Raw genomic sequence first — 22,125 nt, forward strand, 5'->3', positions numbered from 1 at the left:
GTGTGAAATTGACTTTCGGAGCAGATACAATCGACATGGATCGAGTTAGACCAAAACCGTTTTATACAAATTCGAAAAGCAACAATTACTCTACGAATAAAAACTGGTTTCAAACGATAACTCAAAACCGGGTTAAGTTATAGTAATTTAAAAGAAAAGTTATTCGATTTACATGCTTTTTAAAAGGGAAAACTTTGATGCTCGTGAGGAAGTACTTCAAATAAAAATTAAGAGCTGAAATTTTTAAGTAATTTTTCTCTCAACATAAATGACAAAACTTTTTTGTGTCCGCTGAAAAAAAAATGTTCGGTTCAAATGAAGCACCCTAATATATATATGAGAAATATTATTTACCTTCTTACCACTGTATCTCTGGAACTTTAAGGCCTACGGACTTGAAATTTGGTGAGAACATTTATAATATTATGTTGGTATCCCATGCTAAGAGGGTTCATAGGGGCATCAAACGTTAATTTGCTTTCGTTTTTCGAACAACAAGTGTTACAGAGTTGAAATTCGGCGTGGACGTTTATTATGTCACCCAGGTATTTTCTATTAAACGGCTCTAATGAAATTGGCTTCGAAGGGGGTATACGGGGCTGTCAAACGTTAACATACTCCTGTTTTAAAAATATACTTGTTACATAGTTGAAATTTAGCGTGAACTTTATTAGTTCATGTAGGTATTCTTTATAAATCGGCTTTAACAAAAATCACTTCTAAGGGAGTTTGCGGGAGCGTCGAACGTTAATATGATCCCCGTTTTTTCCGAGATCCGATGAGAAAGAAGCGTATATTTTTAACTCATGAAAAATAAGCAAAAATTTTTCCGTCCCATCGTTATGATTGTGTCGTTATTATTTCTAATTGCATTGTGTGCCATTAGTTCTATATAGCTTCTTAGGTCATATCAATACACTTGTAGAGAAAGTCATAGTTCGAAGCCATAGTCATAGCAATAATTTTACTCATAAAAATAATCATCACTTAACTTTAATTTTCGCCCAGCAAAGCGGGCATCCAACGGCTAGTAATATACTGTTACGTCGGGAATACGTACAAACTGCATTTATGGTGTAATTACGCAGTCTTTCGTGAGTCTATGCCCCGCTAGATCCGAATAAGACTCGTCTTTGTATATTTATTACTCGAACTGGCCTTACAATCTAAACTAATACTAGTACATAGCCTAAATCGGTATTTGGTGTTGCTCTGGATGGTCTGGAACTGTTGATGTTGGTCCCTCAGAATACCTCTATTGAACCTGGTATTCCCTCTCAATAGCAGCTTCTCTCTAACTGTTAATTGTAGGAGGTGGACAAGGTACGCAGAAAAATTCACTCGATTCTGGTTATTCCTTGTTAAAATAAACGTTCATTTAACTATCGTTATTTTAACTACCACATCGCACCCAAACTGATTACAGATACCTGATACTGAGTGACTAATTGCTCCTAATACCGTAAAATGTTGATGTAACTAAGTGTATAGGACCTTTATCAATCGTACTAAATAACAGCCTGATTTAAATCCGATAAAAGTACTATAAATAATGTCTGTTATACTAATTAACTAAGTGTAATTAGTACACTGATATAAAAACCAAATTAACTAACTGTAATTCACTATAATATCTTTATATGGAGACTTAATATTGACTGGTTACGAGACTAAGTGCTCTTCAAGTAGCTGATAGCAGCGTATAGCATTAGGTCAAGCTAACGAAGGTGATATAGGTGCGTTTGCACGCCCTTCTATAGTCTTCCCGCCACATTAGTCCATGTGATAATTACCACCCCGAACTATTCCGGAGGCGCACGATCTCACATCGTAACAACACATATATATAACATTGTGTTAATTTGTATATATAAAGAAAACAAAATACTATTATACAAGAATTCTTTCTTAATAAATTGACAGTGGTATGAAAGTAGTTTCTACTTATTTTAGTGCACTTCGAAAAGTATAGAGATGATTAAACTTAAGTCAAGTATTCGTAAAAAATTGAGTGCCTTCGAAGTACACTCGGAGATTTTGCGCTTAAGGTGTACAATTCAATCCTCATGAATATTCATTAAATGTAAAATAATTGACGATTAAAGAGTATTGAAGACAATAATGTCCGAATTCATTTAATTAGTCAATAATCGATCATTATAAATGATCGCTTGGGTTTCAAGTTGGATGCACCAGGCAAACAGGGAAATTTTCCTAGAGGATTAGCTTTAGGTTTTATTTTTATTCTGAAAACTCAAACGATTGCCCCGCAGAGACCTCTCTGTGTATTCTATACAGAATTTAGATTTCATACGTTAAAGAATTTGATAATATCACCTGCCTGTCGATGTTCACTGCTTACTTTGAAAATTAACCTTTATGATGTGTAGACTGAATTTCTCATAAACGGCTCTTTGTGACCCTCGATTGAAGGATGAAGATTCGGACCGGGAAATGGGAGATGTTTCTTAATAACAGAAGTAATCTACTAGTCTGGATTCCCCAAAGTACGAATGTTTATTGATAATTGACCATATGGGCTCGCAGCACTCAGCTCACAAGATTAGTTCTTATTACTAAGTTTCTTTTTACTTAAATCGTTTGGATCTTGCTAATTTCGGTTTAAATCTTCGACTTCTGCAACCCATTTAAATGTTAATTGGTATAGAGGCCCGTTTGGTATATCCGGTTAGCCGGATCTAACAAGGCGATTAAAACTTTTTATCGTTTTAAATACTCTTGATTCGTCAATTTAAGGTTAATGAGTATTTAAGCAATTGAAACATATTTAAACCTCATTAATTCTACTTTTTAATCAGGGATTCACGTTACGAGCGAAAACCGTAGTTTTTGTTTTTATCTGTTTTTCCAAAACTTTGACTATGAAGTCAAAGAAATCTAATATCATACATACAACTTTTTATTGATTGATGAATTTAAGGCTAACGTCCACGCAGCCTACTCGGTGTTCTTCAGTTCATGACCTATTTACCATTTTAATTTGACATCTACGTTTCCTACCTAATACATGATTTTTCTCTTTACACTTCTTACTTTCATAACTTCATATTATTTCAACTAACCTACAACCATCCTCATTCCTATGTTACGCTTCTATAAGACCTATTAATTTTTCATCGTCATGACATGTAATCTCAACTTGTTACTCCCAATCTCTCGTCACCGATCAACATTTAATGCTGATAAACTCTATTGTATCGTATTGCATACTCAATACTATCATGCTATTGAAAAAAATTTATCGATCAGTAATCTATGTTCCTTTACTCCTTGAATATGATATAACTAGTAGACCTTCTGATTGTTGTAAGTCCGCTAAATTCATACTCGTGAAATGAGATTTTCAGCTCTGAATTATAATGACATTTGATTCTTTTACAGAAATATGATACTACAGAAAATCTTCAATTGAAATGTGGAATTTTGACAGAATGGATAAACACATCTCGCCATGTAGTAGTTCACACTGGGGCTGGAATTTCTACATCGGCTGGAATCCCAGACTTTCGGTAATAAAATATGTTCAATTTTCAAAAATCTATAATTAGTTTTAAGAATGTTTTTATTCGATTAATATTACTAATTTTACTAAGTTTATCAAATTTCCTGGGTTTAAAATTTTTTTACCAATCCCAAACTTTTTGTACTCAGGATTTCTATACAGTTATTATATGTATAAATAAGGTAGAATATCGGAAGGGAATTCGAACGCTATACCTATATTTGGGTTAAAGGATGGGGTGAAACAGGAAATCAAGTGATCGCCCCTGAATAGTAATAGATTCAGGGATGTTTCATATGAAGGGTAATTATATGTGCCTATTGGCACTCTAATGTAAAGGAAATTCCGAATTCAATTTAGTTTTGGACTCAATAAATTACTTTACTTCAGTGAGTCCTCCAACTATTGATTGTTCTTTTTGCACTGCATCAATTGAAGGCTTTAAAAGTAAATAGTGTTGTATTCATGCTTTCTTATGAGAACATCGAAGCAGTTCAACTCTCATACATGTAGATAGTCTTGTTATGTCTATGAATGCATTGCGTTAATGTTCTAGATATGTTTATCAGTGAGATTTTCGTTACAAACGGCTTGATAATTATTGATTAAGAATAGCTGTTGGATAAATTTCATCAATTTAATTAATAAATATTTCGAGAGCTTAACATACGTTTCAGCAAAAACTGATTGAGGATATAATCATTGGAAGTAGTTCACGCGCGACCTATAGTGGGTGATATTGCTACTCTCTCACTCGGTATTGCTTCCTCTTTCACTTAATATCGCTTACTTGCTTTTTCTCGTTTTGAAATTGTCAGACAGATTTCTTTGAATATTAAAAACTTTTTTATCAATCAGTAGTATGATAATCTTAATATATTGTTGAATTTCAAATTTAGTATCTATAATCTGTTAGTTTTAGGAAAAATTCTTAAGAAAATTAATTTAAAATATACGTGGAAATACGACTTTTTTTTAGGTCAGTCTAAGTTACTACATGTTAACTGGGTGCACTTTGATTATCAATATTCGTTTTACAAACGGTTAAAAGTTGTGATTTTTTAAAGTTACATGCAGGACATCTACCTTGATATCATACTTCAATTGTATGAAATTCTTATGATACGTCGATTTACGACTGAACTATCATAATAGTCCCTCAGATAACTAGTGCCATCGAGTATTATACTTGATGTCACTAGTTGTCTACGATATTTTATATAGTAAATGCTCAAAATTAAAACGTCGTTAAATGCTTAACGTCGGCGTCATGCGGTCAGGATCATTTTAATAATTTGTCTTCATAAAAATCAATGTTTTTTTTTTGATTCAGTTTATTTATTTATAAAAAATTACTTAAATGTTTATTTATTTAATCATTAAAAATGAAATTCAATACTTATTTAGTTAATAGAATATAAAATAATATTTTTATTTTATTGTTTTATTAATCAATAAACATAAAAACTAACCTAATAAAACGTCTAATACATGTATTATTTAATATAAAAACTTGAACATGTTTTTTTCTAAATATAAAATTAACAAGTCTTAAAATTTAAGGTTAATTAATATCCTTCTTTTATTCCATTTTATTAAGAAGTAGTATTTATTTTTACTTTCAATAACTTTTTAATAAAATTAGAGTACAGGTAATAAATTTAAGGTGACACAAATTTATCAGTTAATGACGATCTACAATCTTTAGCCGATCAATTAAATGCGCAGGTGTAATCTAGAGAATTTTTTTTGCTAATGACTGCAGCTTTAGGTAAAAGTGAGTTCACCCCGGTAACATATCTTGAACATTTTGACAACTTGTATAATAAAGTAGGGATATCCGCCTTTTTTGGTCGAATTTTGCGATAGATAGGATGCACAAATGCTTTAAAAAAGTTCCCGTCCCTCATCAATGTCAAAAAGATGACATAATGTTATCAAAAAAATGTTACTTTTAAGAGCTCAGAAAAATGTTATCGTTTTGATCTGTATTTTAAGGTCATTTAAAAGAAATCTGGAAGTTAGCAAAATGATAACTATTTACAGTTGTCTCTAGAACATCAAAAAAATAAATATCTTATGAGACTATTATAACCTCAACTTTTGTCAGCTAATGTCATTGTAACCTAAAAGTATCAATGATTATAAACATTATTTATTGATTCTGCTCTAAAGTAATTACATATGAGTAGTTATTATAAATACAATAACAAAATGTCGAAAAGAAAAATTTTTGTAAATTTGTGTAAAGATAAAAAAAATATGCGAATACGGTGTTTTTCAAATAAATTACATAATTTTGAAAATTCATCTAGTTATGAAAGTGAAACAGTAGAAAATAATTTATGCTTTGTAAGTAATAATACATCTTGTGATGGGTTGGATGATGTTTATAATTAAAGAAATAGTAATACGAACGATAATATTGATGGCGAAAAACTTAATGAAAATGAAATAAGTAATTACAGTTTTGACAGTGAAACTCATGACAATTCTGACTCACGTATATTATCGATCTGTAATCAAATAAAAAAGAATGCTTTGGTAGCTATCAATAAAAAAAGTTTATCATCAAAACTAGCTCAGTGGGTGACTGATTTCAATATATCACGTGAAGCAGCGAATAAACTTCTCAAAATGAGTGCATGTTATAATCCCAAACTGCCAAAATCCCACATTGACGAAATCCCACAATGTAAAAATCCCACATTAGCAAAATCCTAGAAAACAAAAGAAATGGTCAGAATCGCATATTGACGACACCTACCCGGAAAAAATAATCAGACCTGATCAGACATAAACAGGCATGAGTCTTTAGGCCTGATCAGACATGAAAAATGACCATGTTTATCCAGGCCTGATCAGGCTTCTTCAGGTCTGATCAGGTATGTTCATGTTTGTTCATGCCTATCCAGGAAAAAAAAAATATATATATATATATATATATATATATATATATATATATATATATATATATATATATATATATAATGGCCCTATATACTTATATACATGAACAGACATGAACAGGCGTAAACAGGTATGATCAGGCCTGAGTGTATTTAACGCTTCAGACATGAACAGCCATAAACAGGCATGATCAGGCCTGAGTGTATTTAACGCTTCAGGCATGAACAGGTATGGACAGGCATGATCAGGTCTGATCATTTTTTCCCGGGTATCGATTTAAAAACAATTAAATATTTAAAAATTGATAAGTAAATTGATATCTAAATTGATAAACTAAAACTCATAAATAATCTCTGTAAAAAGTATTTTAAAGCTTGACTAATAAGCTTTAATTTATGACCTTAAATTTTATATTTTGACCATTTCAGCAATAATTTGATAGCCTTGAAAATTTTAATGGAATCAAAAAATGTTAAAAATATCGTTTTCATTCCACATGACGTATGCTTGTCCCATTATAATCCATTTTCGTCAGTTGTATTTTATTGTGCATCAAATAACCTGTAAATTTCACTCTTATTTTATATTTTAAAAGTATTTCTTTTATTATTCATGATGTATTAAATGGACCTCTAATCCCTATGATTATCACTGGTCTTATTATGACGATAACATCCACAGTTCTTATCGGATCTTAATGCAATTTTTTATACTTATTCTATAGACGATTATTTTGATCAAATTCGAAGACGAGCTTAATCGGTCGATTAGTTTTGAAGTAATGGCTGTTTGAAATTTTCACGATTTTTCAACAAAATCAGTTTATAATCACTGTTGAAGGTCATATAACATTAAAACTAAAACTAATAGACAATTTCATTAAAAAGTATATTAAAACTTGTTTAGTAAGCTTTAATTTTTGTCCTTAAACTTCATGTTTTGACTATTTTTTCTAATTATTTGATAGCCTTGAATATTCTAACGGAATAAAAAAATGTTGAAAATATGGTGTTTATTCCATATAACTTATGCATTTTCCATTATAATACAATTTTGTCAGTCAGAAATGAAATTACCAACAAAAATGTTCCTATGATATTTTTTGATAAGACTGATACTTTCGCCGGAAAAGTAAAAAAATCTCAAAATTTACTATAAATTTGACTCGAAGCTTAAATAACTTTTGAACAGTAGGATTTATCAAAAAATGATAGAAGACTTTTTTTGTAGAGCCTTCAATTTACTACAAAATCATTTAATGGGCATAAAAATCCATCGATTGGTTTGTGAGCTAGAAAAGTCTAAAAAAAAAATTTTTTTCCCGTGTTATTTAAATGGAAAATAGAAAAATGGATTGAGGCAAACCTTAATATTACTATGAAGAGTCTGGATTGGTACCAAAATTTTTATTTTTAGTTATAGTTTCAATTCTTAGACACCATAAAAAAAAAAATTTGTTGTTTTTTTTTAAACTCCGTAGTCTATATGTATGACGAAAAAATGAATTTTCCGTGGCAGATATCTGATTCTATAAGATTCTTTTCTAAAAAACTTAAAAAAAATTTATTTCCTGTTAAAAACACGTTGCATACTTCAATTTAACAAACAAGCCTCCAATGATATATCGATATTAAAAAAAAAACTTTATTTATGATAGAAGAGTTCACATTTATTTATAAACTTATTTCTATGTTTATTTAATTGTAGAATATCGTTATTTTCAGTATGATAGTTTTTTTAATAAGAAGAATTTGAATATTAACATGAAAAAAAATATGTTTGACAAAAAACAACTTTGATTTATCCAAAAAATTCTCATAATTATTCCGCTACTATTACACAAATTGTACCAGTTGTATTGTTTTTTTCAAGCTTGAAATTATTACTTGACATCCTGTCCGGCAGAAAGGTGACCTACAGAGCTCTTAAAGAGAACATTTTTCTGATCTGACATCCGAAATAGTTATCCCGACGATAACAGACAGATATCAGAAAAACGTCTTACGCGCCATCTGATGATATCTTTAAGAGCTCATCGGTTAGACGTCAGAAAGATAACATTTTTAAAAGATCTTAGAGAAATCAGTTTACGGAGTTTATAATTTCAACCCTTTTGGGTTTTTTATATCCATTATATATCCCAATTACGAATGGCTGAGAAACTTTGGGATGAATTTGCGTAAGAATGGGATAAAGTTGACACGTCGAACTTTTAGCAATCGGCAGCCCATCGGTATTAATGTTCATGACAATCATTACTATCGGTGTTTCCAGTGTACAAGTAAGGTCCGAGAATCAAGAGGTAGATTACTGATTTCTTCTTGATTCGATGTTTTTAATATTTTTAGGAGTTTATTCGCTGCTTTACGTGATATATTGAAATCAGTCACCCACTGAGTTAGTTTCGATGATAAACTTGTTTCATTGATAGCTACCAAAGCATTCTTTTTTATTTGATTACAGAACGAGAATATACGTGAGTCAGAATTGCCATTAGTTTCACTGTCAGAACTGTAATTACTTATTTCCTTTTCATTAAGTTTTTCGCCATCAATATTATTGTTCGTATTACTATTTTTTCAATTATAAACATCATCCAACCCATCACAAGATGTATTATTACTTACAAAGCATAAATTATTTTCTACTATTTCACTTTCATCACTAAATGAATTTTCAAAATTATGTAATTTATTTAAAAAAGAACGTATTCGTTCATTTTTTTGACCTTTACACGAATTTTTAAAATTCTTTCTTTTCGTCATTTTGCTATTGTATTTATAATAACTAATTATATGTAATTACTCTAGAGCAGAATCAATAAATAATGTTTATAATCATTGATACTTTTAGGTTACAATGACATTAGCTGACGAAAGTTGAGGTTATAATAGTCTCATAAGAAATTTATTTTTTTAATGTTCTAGAGACATCCATAAATAGTTATCATTTTGCTAACTTTCAGATTTCTTTTAAATGACCTCAACGTAAAGTCATCAAAACGATAACATTTTTCTGAGCTCTTAAAGGAAAAATTTTTTGGATAACATTATGTCATCTTTTCGACATTGGTGCCGGACGGGATATGACTTACTTCGTCCATTATATTAATTTAAAAAAAAAAAATTACGGTATTTTTAAATTAATATTAAGCTTTATTTCTATTTTTCCGCCATCTATGAGATGCGTGATTAATAAACAACATGATAATATCAGTTTTCAAATATTCATTTGTTTTTAAATCGATAGGGGTCATCGATATGCGATTCTAACCATTTCTTTTGTTTGGTGGGATTTTGCCAATGTGGGATTTTGACATTGTGGGATTTTGCCAATGTGGAATTTCGCCAATGTAGGATTTTGGCGGTGTGGGATTCTAACATGTACTCCTGAAAATATTACAAACATCGAATCAAGAAGAATTCAGTAATCTGCCTCTTGATTCTCAGACCTTACTCGGTACACCGGAAACACCGATAGTATCTCATGAAGTTCCTCCTGGTCAATATTTTCATTACGGGTTAAAAAATGCCTTGAATGATCAATTGAGAATTATTGATAATTATACTCTACCGGACTTGATTGTCATTAATATTAAAATCGATGGGCTGCCGATTGCTAAAAGTTCGACAAGTCAACTTTATCCTATTCTTGTGCAAATTCATCCCAAACTTTCTCAGCCATTTGTAATTAGGATATATCATGGATATGAAAAACCCATAAGTGTTGACATTATGATCTCCGTAAACTGATTTCTTTAAAATCTCTAAAAAATGTTATCGTTCCCACGTCTAACCGATACTCTCTTAAAGATATCCTCAGATGGCGCGTAAGAAGTTTTTCTGATATCTGTCTGTTATCTTCGGGATAACTATTTTGATGTCACATCAGAAAAATGTTATTTTTAAAAGCTCTGTATATCATCTTTCTGCCGGACGGGTAAGGTAGCAATTGAATAAGATTGTTGGCCATCAAGTTTCCTGAAAATTTCAGATCATTTGATCAAGTAGACTTGAAAATATTTGCGAATTACGAAAAAAAATTTTTTTTTAGATTTTTAGTGAATTTTCAGAAACGATTTGCACGATCGACTGTAAAATCTAATTAGCTCTAGAATTTGATGAAGCGCATCGATTTGCACCTTAGCCATTTCAATCAGTTAGTGCGTTCGAGAGATATTGCGGGTGAAAGAAATGGTGACAAACGGATTTTTCCAATTATTTTGAAACAACTGACCCAACCAATTCCAAATCTTAATCAGCTCTAGAATTCAATAAAACGCGCTGATTGCCACCTCGAACGTCAAAAACGGTTAATTAGTTCAAAAGCTATCGGCGTTGAAAAGTAAAAAAAAAATAACATTATATGTTGTTTTTATTGGATAAATCATAATATAATATACTAATATGTGTCTGAAATCATACAAACTTTCCCTATTTGTGATCTCTCTTGATCGTCATATATTGTCATTTAACTTGTCATCTAGTTTAAATCATATTATCAACAAAAAAAAAAAAAAAATGAAAAAACACACTATTCAATACTTTTCTTGAATTCAAACCATCGAGATAAACAAAATTGACCTGAATAAATACCTTTAAGCAATTTGAATGCTCTACAAAAAAGGTTTGAGTAAAATTTTCCGTCAGATGAACCGTTTCTTTATAATCATGCCTTGAACATTGGCATGCTTTTACAATTTGATTGCTTAACTTTGAAATTTTGTAATTTATGTAAAAATGAGTTTCCGGAAAAAAAGCCAGTGAATATTCTCGAAGAAAATTAACTGCTCTATAAAAAAGGTTCTTAACAATTTTTGTTAAATTCACTCCTTCAAAAGTTATTCAAGGTCAAAGTTAGGTCAAAACGACTTCAATAACCTTGAATAATTTTTGGAGAAGTGACTTTAGCAAAAATTATTGGGAGACTTTTTTTTGTAGATCATTTAATTTCCTTTAAGAATTTTCATTCGCTTCGTACCGGAAACTTATTTTTACATAAATTACAGAATCCCAAAGTTAAACACTCAAATTGTAAAATCATACCAGTATAACGTATACCTAGCTGAATTTTCGCGACGGAGACGCGGAACAGCTCAATATAGCGTATGCGGTCGCCCACGCGTAATATCAAATATTAATAAATAATAATAAACGATATAAATATCGAGACCGAATTAAAATAAAATAAAAATTTTGTACAATGGTTAAATTGTAAATAATAAATATTTGTCGTGCCTGGACCAGCTCCTCAGGCTGGGTTAGTGCACGCAGACGCCAGACCGTTTACTTAAAACGGACAAAATTAATTCAGGGGGAAAATTTTACGAGGGAAAATCCGACCAAGTGCCTCGTGCCAAAGCGAAAAATACTCGAGAGAAATAAATTAAATAATGAAAAAGGAAAATAGTAAATATATATAATAAATAATTACATACAAATAATAAATAATATCAGAAAGATGAAATTAAGCAGTAGGAAAAGATCCAGGGAAAATAAATATTAAATTTTCCCCGACAGCTGTTGGTTTCCGAGTTTTAATTTATATAACAATATAAAATTTAATAATATTTTACACAATATTTACTTTCTGGTAAAATCAATAATAATAATAATACCTGGTAATTGTCAAAAAAAAATAATATAATTAATAAATATTCTCAATTTTAATATTAAATAAAAGAAACAAATCATTTCATCTGGATGTATCTAATTAATAAATAATAACAATATTTTCACTTTGTTTTATCTCTCAACACGCTTGAGAGAGAGAAAGATACGGGATTTTTCCTCACTCACACTCAAAATAATAAATTCCTCGGTATTAAACCAATTTATAATCTTTAAAATAAAAAGTTAAATTATAATTTCAGAATAAAAATCTCATTAATAATTTTTGACCGCTGGAGTACGCATAAATAAATACATCAAAAATAAATCACTTAGTTACTTTAGTAACACAAATAATAATTAATAATATCGTACAGATATTTTAAATAAAAATAATAATTCGAGAACTTTTCACCCGAGTGATGAAATCAGTACTTGAGAAATTTACTCAAGTACTGTATGCGCTCTATAGATATATATACTATAGATGTATATATATGTATACCGGTGACGCTTCCCCACGTTGCACTCAACTTATGTACACATATATATATGTAGAAATATCAGAATATTTTTTACCAGTAATAAACAATAATAATAATTAACGACAATTATTTATAATAGAAATCATGTATCATCCAGTATCTATTATCAATAAATTAATTTACCTCGCCGCGGCGACCAACAACTACCGGGGGAGGTTATCACGTGAAAAATATATGCCGTGAAAGGAATTCAAAGTACTTACTCAGAATTTATAATCTCCAAAGACAAAATTAGATAGATTGACCAATCTTCAACAAATTCACCCGGTGAATTAACTTAAATAATTATCTTTATCTTTATATCAGTAACTGATCAATTCACAATTGTACGAATAATAAAATTTAGCGTCTATGCACAATGCCAGTCCGTATCTTTCTAACTTAATTACCCTTTCCTCCACCTGTTGGTCGTCGCGCACGTGGCACCACCGCCGCCCTTAATTACTATTGTAATTATTTCTATTAGCCCTGGGCCTAATTTTAAATTAAAATCTAAAATATAAAAATAATCCTTCGATACCTGAATGACACATGATTAATTAATTAAATATATGAACTATTTATTTATAACTTATTCCTATTTTTATTTTATCCGGTAACTGAAATAATAATTATTTAAATTTTATCAAATTGACGTCGGGAATGTAGCCTAGACGTGTAGCCTAGATATCGATTTACCGTTACCCGGCGGTCAATATTTTCAACTAAACTGATATCCTTAGTCGGATGACAAGTTTAAATAAAATAATATAATAGACAATTGTTGGGGCATAATGTCACGCTAGATTATGCATCCCAACTATTCCAAAATCATAAACAAAAACTTAAATTTAACAAAAATCAATTATTTGTATTTTTAAATCATAAATTAAAATTTAATCACACATGTGCTCTCTCATAGTCAGCGCGCATGCGCTAGCACCGTGCACGGACCGTTGTCTCCATCGGCGAAATGGCGGAATGCCCGCGTAACGACTCAAATTCAAATATAAAATTAAAATATTTAACTTACAACTAAATAAAAATTAAATAATTTGAATCGTTACGTGACACCAGTGTTCACGGCATGATTATAGAGAAACGGTTCATCTGATGAATATCAATCAGACCTTTTTTTGTAAAGAATTTGATATCCTTCAAGAAATGTTTTTAAGTCAATTTCGTTTATCTCGATGGTTTGAGAATTATGAGAATTTTGAGACAAAATCCCGCGCTTAAAAAAAAAAAATAAAAAATTGCGATGATACACATCTTAATATTGATAATCAGGGCTCAAATTTTCATAATAAGTTTTTTTTTTGTCATTAAAAAATATATTTTCGATGTATTTAACAAAAACAATAGCTGATTTTTTTGGTCCAATCTAATATATATATTTGGCGACGATACTTTGGGATTAGATTGAAACAATCACTGCCCAAGTCGCCAAATACCTAAGAGTAAAACGTTGTGAGAAATAATGAGGAGAGATGGAAAAATGTATTTGTGGGATAAAAGGCGTTTCGTTTAAACATACGATCGCTGAGACTCCTCAGTTAGGTGTGCCCATGGTATACTCCACCTAAGATGCCGTGTTGGAAGTAACATATTGGAAAATGTTATATATTGGAACAGGCATAGGGACGAGGTATTGCGAGAGGCGCGAGTTGTAAATGCCATCTCGTGGAGTGATGCCGAACCACTATATATATATATATATATATATATATTGAGACAAACCGCTTTTCGTTTTTGCAATTTTAACCAGCAGCCACTAGAATTCGCGCGTTGAACCCTGGCTTAGGCTGGCTTCTAACAAATTTTTATTTTACTTGGACAGAGCAGTAGGCTGGGGTTCTTGCAAAGCAAAGACCCGCACTTATTCAAACACGGCAACGTATGGAAAATTTACCAACTTACCTCACGGCTTATTATTCATCAATGGATTTCTTATAATGTATAGATTTATTAATTCTCACTTAATAATATTCTTAACAGACGATTTAATAATTCTTACCAGTAAAATAGGAAAATGAAGAATATGAGCGAAAGATAGAGTGAAATGAAATAATTAGAAAGATGCAAGTTTTATTGCCAATTATAATAAAATTCAGTTACTTACAATAAATGCTTCGCAATCAACAATATATAAGATGTCCTCGTAGATGCAGGATACAATATTCCTCCACATAGTATAGCGCAGTTTTACACAGAATTTATTGCTTAATATTATAATATTCAATATCGCGAGTGAATCGCCAGTGATGTACAATATTAATAATTTTATTGACACTTGATTTAGACTATTTATAACAATTTATAAAAAGTAAGGAAATAATATTCCAAGTAAAATTGCCAGAGTAATAATAGAAATATCTTAATATAAGTAATAAATATCGCAAATTGCTAAGAAAGGTACGTCTAAGTACTAATTGATCCAGGATCGAAGTGATTGACCGATAATTGAGGGTCTGGGACTCGCCTCTGACTCTGTCCCCACTTCACCCTTACGGACATGCGTCGACGTGAAAATTAAGTCATGTGACCATGGCACTATGACGTATTAAATTCAGGCGGCAACAAGACGGAGAAAATTGGGAACCGCAAGGCTGAGGACGACGAAGACAATTGACATTGTCTCAATCCCCCCCCCCCCCACCAAGCCAAGGTTACCCTTTTGGATTTCCGTCTGGGTTGTCCGACTGTAATAATATAAACTTAATAATAATTAAAAAAATGATTTAAAAAAAAAAATTATTCAAAGTATTGCGAGTGGATCGCCTGAAAATTGCAAGTAGATTGCCAGTAAAATTCAATTTAAATTTTAGCAATTGCGAGTTACTCGCCAGTAATTCAAGTGGATTACCAGTTAAATTGCAAGTAACTTGCCAAATGAATCGATCGCAAGCCGTTAGGGATCTGAAAAAAAAAAATATTTTCCAACCTAGCCCCAATCTCAGGCCCACCTCGATCCTGGGACCTCGACCTGGATCAGGAAATCTTTACGACTTACGAACTAGGAAATAAAATATACAATAGAAATAAAATTAAATTATAAATATTTACACTTAATACTAAGTACAAGAAAAATTGTGCTTAAGAGAAATAAATTTGTAGTACTGTTCAGTCACGAGCTTGATTAATTTAAATCAAGCTTCGTGCATTTCCGCTCGGTTCGGGAGTTGCCGAGCTCGCTACTGACTGAAGGTCAGAATAGTGCCGGGTCACTCGCTATTTGGGCCTGGCACACACAATTTCTAACTCAGGATCGTGTCAAGACGTCCTGAGAACCCGCTACAAGCTGACCAATCACAAAATTCGTTTTATATTGGTCAGCCTATGAGATAGTTCGCTATCAACTGATACCTGTTGAGCCAATAGGCGCGCTTTTAAGCCAATAGGAAAATTCGTTATATGCAGCAAAGCTGCCACGTCGACACCAAGCTTCTCGACGATTCAACGACGCTACCATTATTATTCTACAACTATCTGTCTAACCGCTTCGCTCAGAGTTTCTACAACGTGTCTTTGCTACTCGCAACCTCGTGCTTGAACCGCTTCAGTAAATAATTTGTGTAAAATTATAACTAAATCGCTACGCCAAATTATCCTCAATATTTAGACAGTACATCAAGGCTGCTATTTATTGAGAATAAATAAATTGTTCTTGTGACAATAATTAATTGTTAATTAATTAGTATTGACTTAACCGCTATTGACCACGTGTCAATTTTATACGTGAATTATATCTTTGAGTTTGCATGCGCTATCGCGTATAATTTATCGAGTCGCATTCGCTATTAATCATAATTCTCATAATTTTTAAGTGCAAATAAGTGTAAATAAATCTATAATTTATTAAGTGACAAAATCTGTGTAATTTTTAATTGTTTAACCAACCTCGCCTAAACCAGATCCATTTAGTTTATTCGCTCATTTTACAAGTACTGTTGTCTGCCAACTGCCTCAGGATTTTGAGCTGTAAATGAAAATTATTACAATTGGTAACAATTAAATGAATCAATGAGATGGATATGAGTTAATGTATGAGTTTTATTTATATTTACATCTAAACCGGTACGGTAATAAATAAAAAAAAGTATGTAATTTCATTCCGGTCTCTTTGTTGCTCGCAGATGACTTCGATGGAATCGCTCGATATCCTCTGGAGTGTACTTCGTCGCTATCCAATCCTTGTACCTCAGGTATCTGCGATTGCATGCGTTACAGTGCGGATCGAACAACTGCGCTGAAATCCCACAGCCTTGACAATGTCCCCGAATATAGTTTTTGTAATTCTTATCATATGGACGGAAGCACGTTGCCGTTGTTACTTGGTCTTGGTAGGATACGTGGCACATGTCAGGTCGCCACGGTAATTGACATTCGGCAATTTTGTGATCTCGTTGCCGACAATTTTGACACGTATTGGAAATAAACAACGACTGTGCTTGGATCGTTACCGTCTGTGTCCATGATTCCCTCAGTTCTGTATGACATATACGAGGCTTGACAGTGACACAAATCTTTTCGATCGCTTTGGAGAAAGTTTTGTAATCCAGAAAATGGACACCGATGTGGATTACAACTTGTGGTGTTGGATCTGTAGCAGCTGCGATGGAGTTTGATTCTGGAGCAGGTGGTAAGTCAGACAGGAATTGTTTATAGGCGTCTGTAACTTGCAATGGAACCTCATACCTTGGCGCTGGAGCTGTCTGCGAATACGGTAACGAGTTAGCAAAAGTTACCATCTGGATCTTAGTCTTGATATCCTTAGAAATGGCTCCCGAAGCTCGTAATGTCGATACTTCCTTTTCAGATAACTCTTGACGAGCCATTCACCTAGCAAGCAGTGATGATGTTGGAAATCTGACATTTTCTGGCGATGGACGTTGGTATGCGCCATCGCGAATCTTGAGTCCTGGATTCGGACCGCAAGCAGAAGCTTGTTGAGCCAGTAATGGCAGCACCGATTTGTTGTTTGGCGTAATGCCGATGTCATACTCTACTTTGGCTGGAGTAGAGGTTGCAGCTGATGTCGTTGTTGTCTGACAGCAGATTTCAGTGACAGTCAGTTGTGTTTCCAAATTGACCGCCTCGAGTTTTTTAACAAATTCTTCTGGGCTTGGCAACTTAATGTCTGCGATCATGTTCTGGCTTCGTTGGACCTGCTCAGTTAATTGATCAAGTCGTGCCGTGAGGTTTGCGATAAGACTTGACTCTGGTTTTGGAATAGTTGGAGGCATTTTCAGAGACTCTAATTGTGTTTTAAATTCTGCAACCTGGTCGGTGTTGGTTTGAACGACAATTTGAAGATCTTCTAACATCTCGTCGATACGATAATTTGGCAAGGAGGACCCCAGTGATTGAATACAGCCATCAGGTGATGTTTTATGATTTTGCCAGATTGTTGTTTTAGAGGAAAGATTTCAAGGTAACGAGCATAGAGATCTTCGATGACAAGAGCATACTGATTGCCCATGGTTGAACGAGTGTATGGGCCAATTGTGTCAATCAAGATAATAGACCAAGGTTGAGTTGGTGGTCTCGTTCCAATGTATCCTTGCGGTTTTGTCTGGTCACTTTTAGTCATTATACAAGTTTCGCAAGCTGAAACGTATGATGAAACATCTTTGAACATTCCTGGCCAGTAAAAATGATCTCGTATCCGTTGATAAGTTTTGTCAATCCCAAGATGACCCGATCGAGTTTCACAGTGTGCTTTCTCGATAGCTGGACGAATTTCTGACTCAGTTAGAACGACTTTCCAAGGGTTTAATTCACCAAGTATTTCCTTGACAGCTAATAGACGGTAAAAATGCAACTTGTCGTTTTCATATTTCCATTCACGATAGTTCTCCGGATATTTTTGGACAACTTGGACTTTCTCATCATACCAAGCGGAATTTTGCGCAATTACACACAGCAATGACGGATAAGAATCTGAAACAAGTAAATCAGCAGTCTCTGGTTCTTCATATCGACGTGAAAGTGCGTCTGGAGCTTTATTTTGTGTACCCCGATAATGAACAACTTCGATGTCATAAGCAGAAATGTCAATTGCCCACCTGGCCAATCTACCTGCCGGATCTTTTAACGAGTGAAGCCATTTCAATGCGGAATGATCAGTGTAGACCGTGACTGGCAAACCTTCGATGTAACCTCGTAATTTCCGTAAGGACCAAACAACAGCAAGGCATTCCTTCTCAGTTGTGGTGTAATTCGTTTCTGTTTTATTTACTGGTTGACTTAGGCAGATAATTAAATTTTCTCAATCATGTTCTGCATCATACTGAGTTAAGACAGAAACTAAACCAGTATTGCTGGCGTCAGTATATAACCGATATGGAAAGTCTGGACGTGGTAATGATAATGTTGCAGCTTTTAATAGAGCTTCTTTCGTTTCCACGAAAGCTTTTTCTTTAACACCTGTCCATTCCCATGGAACTCGAGTACTTGTCAGTTTGTTCAAAGGACCTTGAACCTGTACAACATTTTTAAGATGTTTATGGTACCAGTTAACTAATCCATTAAATCGCCGCAGTTCCTTACGGTTAGTGGGTCGTTTGTAGTCCGCAATCGGTTCCAATCGAGCTGGATCGGGTTTCAAATCATCTTCATTAATTATAAAGCCCAGAAAATGACCTTCAGAGTAACTGAAATGACTTTTTTCTTCATTCATTTTTATTCCAGCCTTGCGGAATGCTTCGGAAACAGCTTGAAGAAGAATTTTATGCTCTTTTAAATCATCGCTGATTATTATCCAGTCGTCGAGATATGCAAAAATTTTATTTTCGGCTGAAATATGAGAAAATTGTGATTTTAAAGATTCGATAATTTCTCGGCGTACTGTATCGGAAACTTCTTGATAAGTACTGGGTGCGTTTGTCAGACCAAATGGCATTCGAATCCATTCAAATAAGCCTCGTCCATCCACACAAAATGCTGTATATTGACGACTATTTGGCTCAATCAAGACATGATGAAAAACATCACTGACATCGAGTACTGAAATTACTTTAGCACCTTGAAGACTTGATAAAATGCGGTGCATGATTGGTAACGGATAAGCAGACTTTTTTGTTACTCGGTTTAGTGGTCGATAGTCAATGCACATGCGCCAAGTATTATTTTTCTTCGGTACCATTACCGGTGAGCAGGCCCATGCACCATTTGAAGGCTGAATATAACCCTTTGCAAGCAATTCATCTACTCTGTCCTGCATTGCTTTCATTACTGGCGGACTTTTACGATAAGGCTTTGTACGTACTGGAGTATCATCTGTCAATTCAATACGATGTTGAACTACGTATGTTAGGCCCAACTGGACTTGTTTATTTTTCTCAAATTCTTTTGCTAGAAATTTTTCAAGATCGACGCGTTCAGCTGACGACAGTACATTTAATGATGCTTAATTTGTAAACCCGGACCGAGAAAAAAATGAATGAGTGATGTTACTGGTATTTAATTTCCAAGTATTCTTCTTCGAATTTACTTGGATATCTGCTAGTTGCCAGAAATTAAGACCAAGAATTACTGGAATAGACAATTCAGATAAAACACTTAACCAAGTGATGATATTGTGACCGTAAAGTTGAATTTTAAATGGGGCTCCACCACGGGTTTGCGTGGACTTGGAGTTAGCCATAGTTACTCCATGAGTACTAGTGGGGTCAGGTGTGAGGTCTTGCAGTTGATATTCTTTGATTTGTTCATACGCAATCTCAGAAATATAACTGCGCTCACTCCCACTGTCCAGTAATGCTTCGAGCTCATATTTACCGATAAATATATTGGCAATCATGTGACTTACTGTTGACGGAGCTTTAAGACTGGATGAATAGGTCATATGGCTGTTTATTATCATTACTGAGCATTGACAGTAGTGTACTCTGTTTATTGTCCGAATTCATTTGAATGGTGAATTTTGGAGCGTAAGCAATGTCTTCACTCGAATCGGATCGATACTCATCAATCTCTGAGTCATATAAAGGACTAGTATCCTCCCTTAGATCACAGAGAGGAGTACCGTATGTCCCCAAGTCATTTTCAAGCCTTGTCGCAAGTTGCTGTTCTTCAATGTCACAGTCCAGTAATGAATTTTGAATTGGAGATTTAAATTGAGTCTTATTCATTTTATTTTTTGTATTACGTGACGGGGTCATAGAATTTTTAAGTTTTGATTTTAGGGTTTTTATAGAGTTTTTGGCCTTTGATTTTTTAATATCTTTAATTTGCTGCGAAGCTTCCGAGCTTGTTTCCCAATTGGACTCTGCATCCACCAGCTTATCAGTCTTCGACTCCACTGGTTTATCCATAATTTGATCGAGAGGAGAAGTAAATGCAATTAAATCGACGTCGAGATTTTCTGAGACGTTACCGACCATATTTAGACTATCAGCAGCAATAGGATAATTTAAAAAGAATTTTCCACGACTGATAACGAATTCAGGAGTATCAGGATTTAATTTGAACATATTTGGTTTATCATTAGTATTTACAATGGACTTATCCGAATTATTATTTAATATAGGAGCCCTGGTAACGTGATTGTTGTCTACCAGGGCGCTCACGCCTTTTTTGGAGTAGGAGGACGTGGACGAAGAGGCAACCCTGCCTTGATACGTAACTCATCAGTTACGGGTCCACAACAAACCTCAGCGACATGACCAATCCTTCCACAACGACCGCAGACAGGAGCTTTCGTTGCATTATTATTCGATACCGGAGTTGAATTTACTTCTACCGGTGATGTATTGACAGTATTTTGATCTAATTTTTCTAATTAGAATTCGGTTTTTCAGTTTGTGAATCGGGGTTCTGTGACTGTTTAAAATTATCACAATTTTTATTTTTATTAAAATTATTATTTCTGTTGAAATTATTGTTTCTATTAGAATTCTTGTTTCTATTGAAATTATTATTAGATGATGGAGTAGACGACTGTAAAGTTTCCATACTGTTTAGTGAATTTATTTCTGAAGCCTTGATCGAATTTAATTGACTACGAGTTCTGATTCTACTATAACTTTCTTTGTGGGTTTTGAAATGAGGGCTCAGTGCATCAGCCGTTGGCTGCCAAGCACTGACCTGTGTATATAATTCGGCATACGTCATAATTTTTGTATCCACGAACTTTTGTAAGAAATGAGAATTAAATCGTGAAATTATGATTCTAATTTGCTTAGCCTGCGGTAACGGATCTTCTAATTTCACGAACGCGCCTTGCATGCGATTAATAAATGCGACTCCTGTCTCGTCGTTGCGTATTTTGGCCGAGTAGATCTCCTGCGGCACTACCTCGTCTGTTTGCTGAACCTGCCAAATTTTAAAATAATCTTTGAAGGTAGACCAGCTGTGGAACTAACCCTCGTTCTGGTAGTACCACTCGAGTACGTCGCCGTTGAGTGTGTTGGTTACAACTGCCTGAAAGTTGTCGAGAGAAATTTCGTTGCTGACCATCCGCTGTTCAATTATTTTCAGATATTTTTTCGCATCAATTGGAGACGATCGATCACGAGACGGAAACAAAACATTCCAAGATTTGACAAGACGAGTA

The 22,125-nt window shown here is 33.4% G+C and overlaps 1 protein-coding gene across 2 annotated transcripts in view; it reads left to right on the forward strand.

Annotated features, from left to right (window-relative positions):
* Positions 1 to 22,125, forward strand: part of LOC103576000 (NAD-dependent protein deacetylase Sirt6) — a 44,883-nt gene that overhangs the window by 12,160 nt on the left and 10,598 nt on the right. Inside the window, exon 5 of one of the 2 annotated variants that reach the window (XR_008403625.1) lies at positions 3,403 to 3,491. Coding sequence is in view for 1 of the 2 variants with exons in the window: in XM_014442883.2 (XP_014298369.2) it covers positions 3,403 to 3,530 (128 nt within the window). In the remaining variant the exon portion in view is untranslated. Of the gene's footprint in view, positions 1 to 3,402; positions 3,531 to 22,125 lie in introns of those variants that run through there. The other variant, XM_014442883.2, reaches the window with a different exon arrangement.

Source organism: Microplitis demolitor, chromosome 4 (genome assembly GCF_026212275.2).
Source record: "Microplitis demolitor isolate Queensland-Clemson2020A chromosome 4, iyMicDemo2.1a, whole genome shotgun sequence".
Classification (NCBI taxonomy): domain Eukaryota; kingdom Metazoa; phylum Arthropoda; class Insecta; order Hymenoptera; family Braconidae; genus Microplitis; species Microplitis demolitor.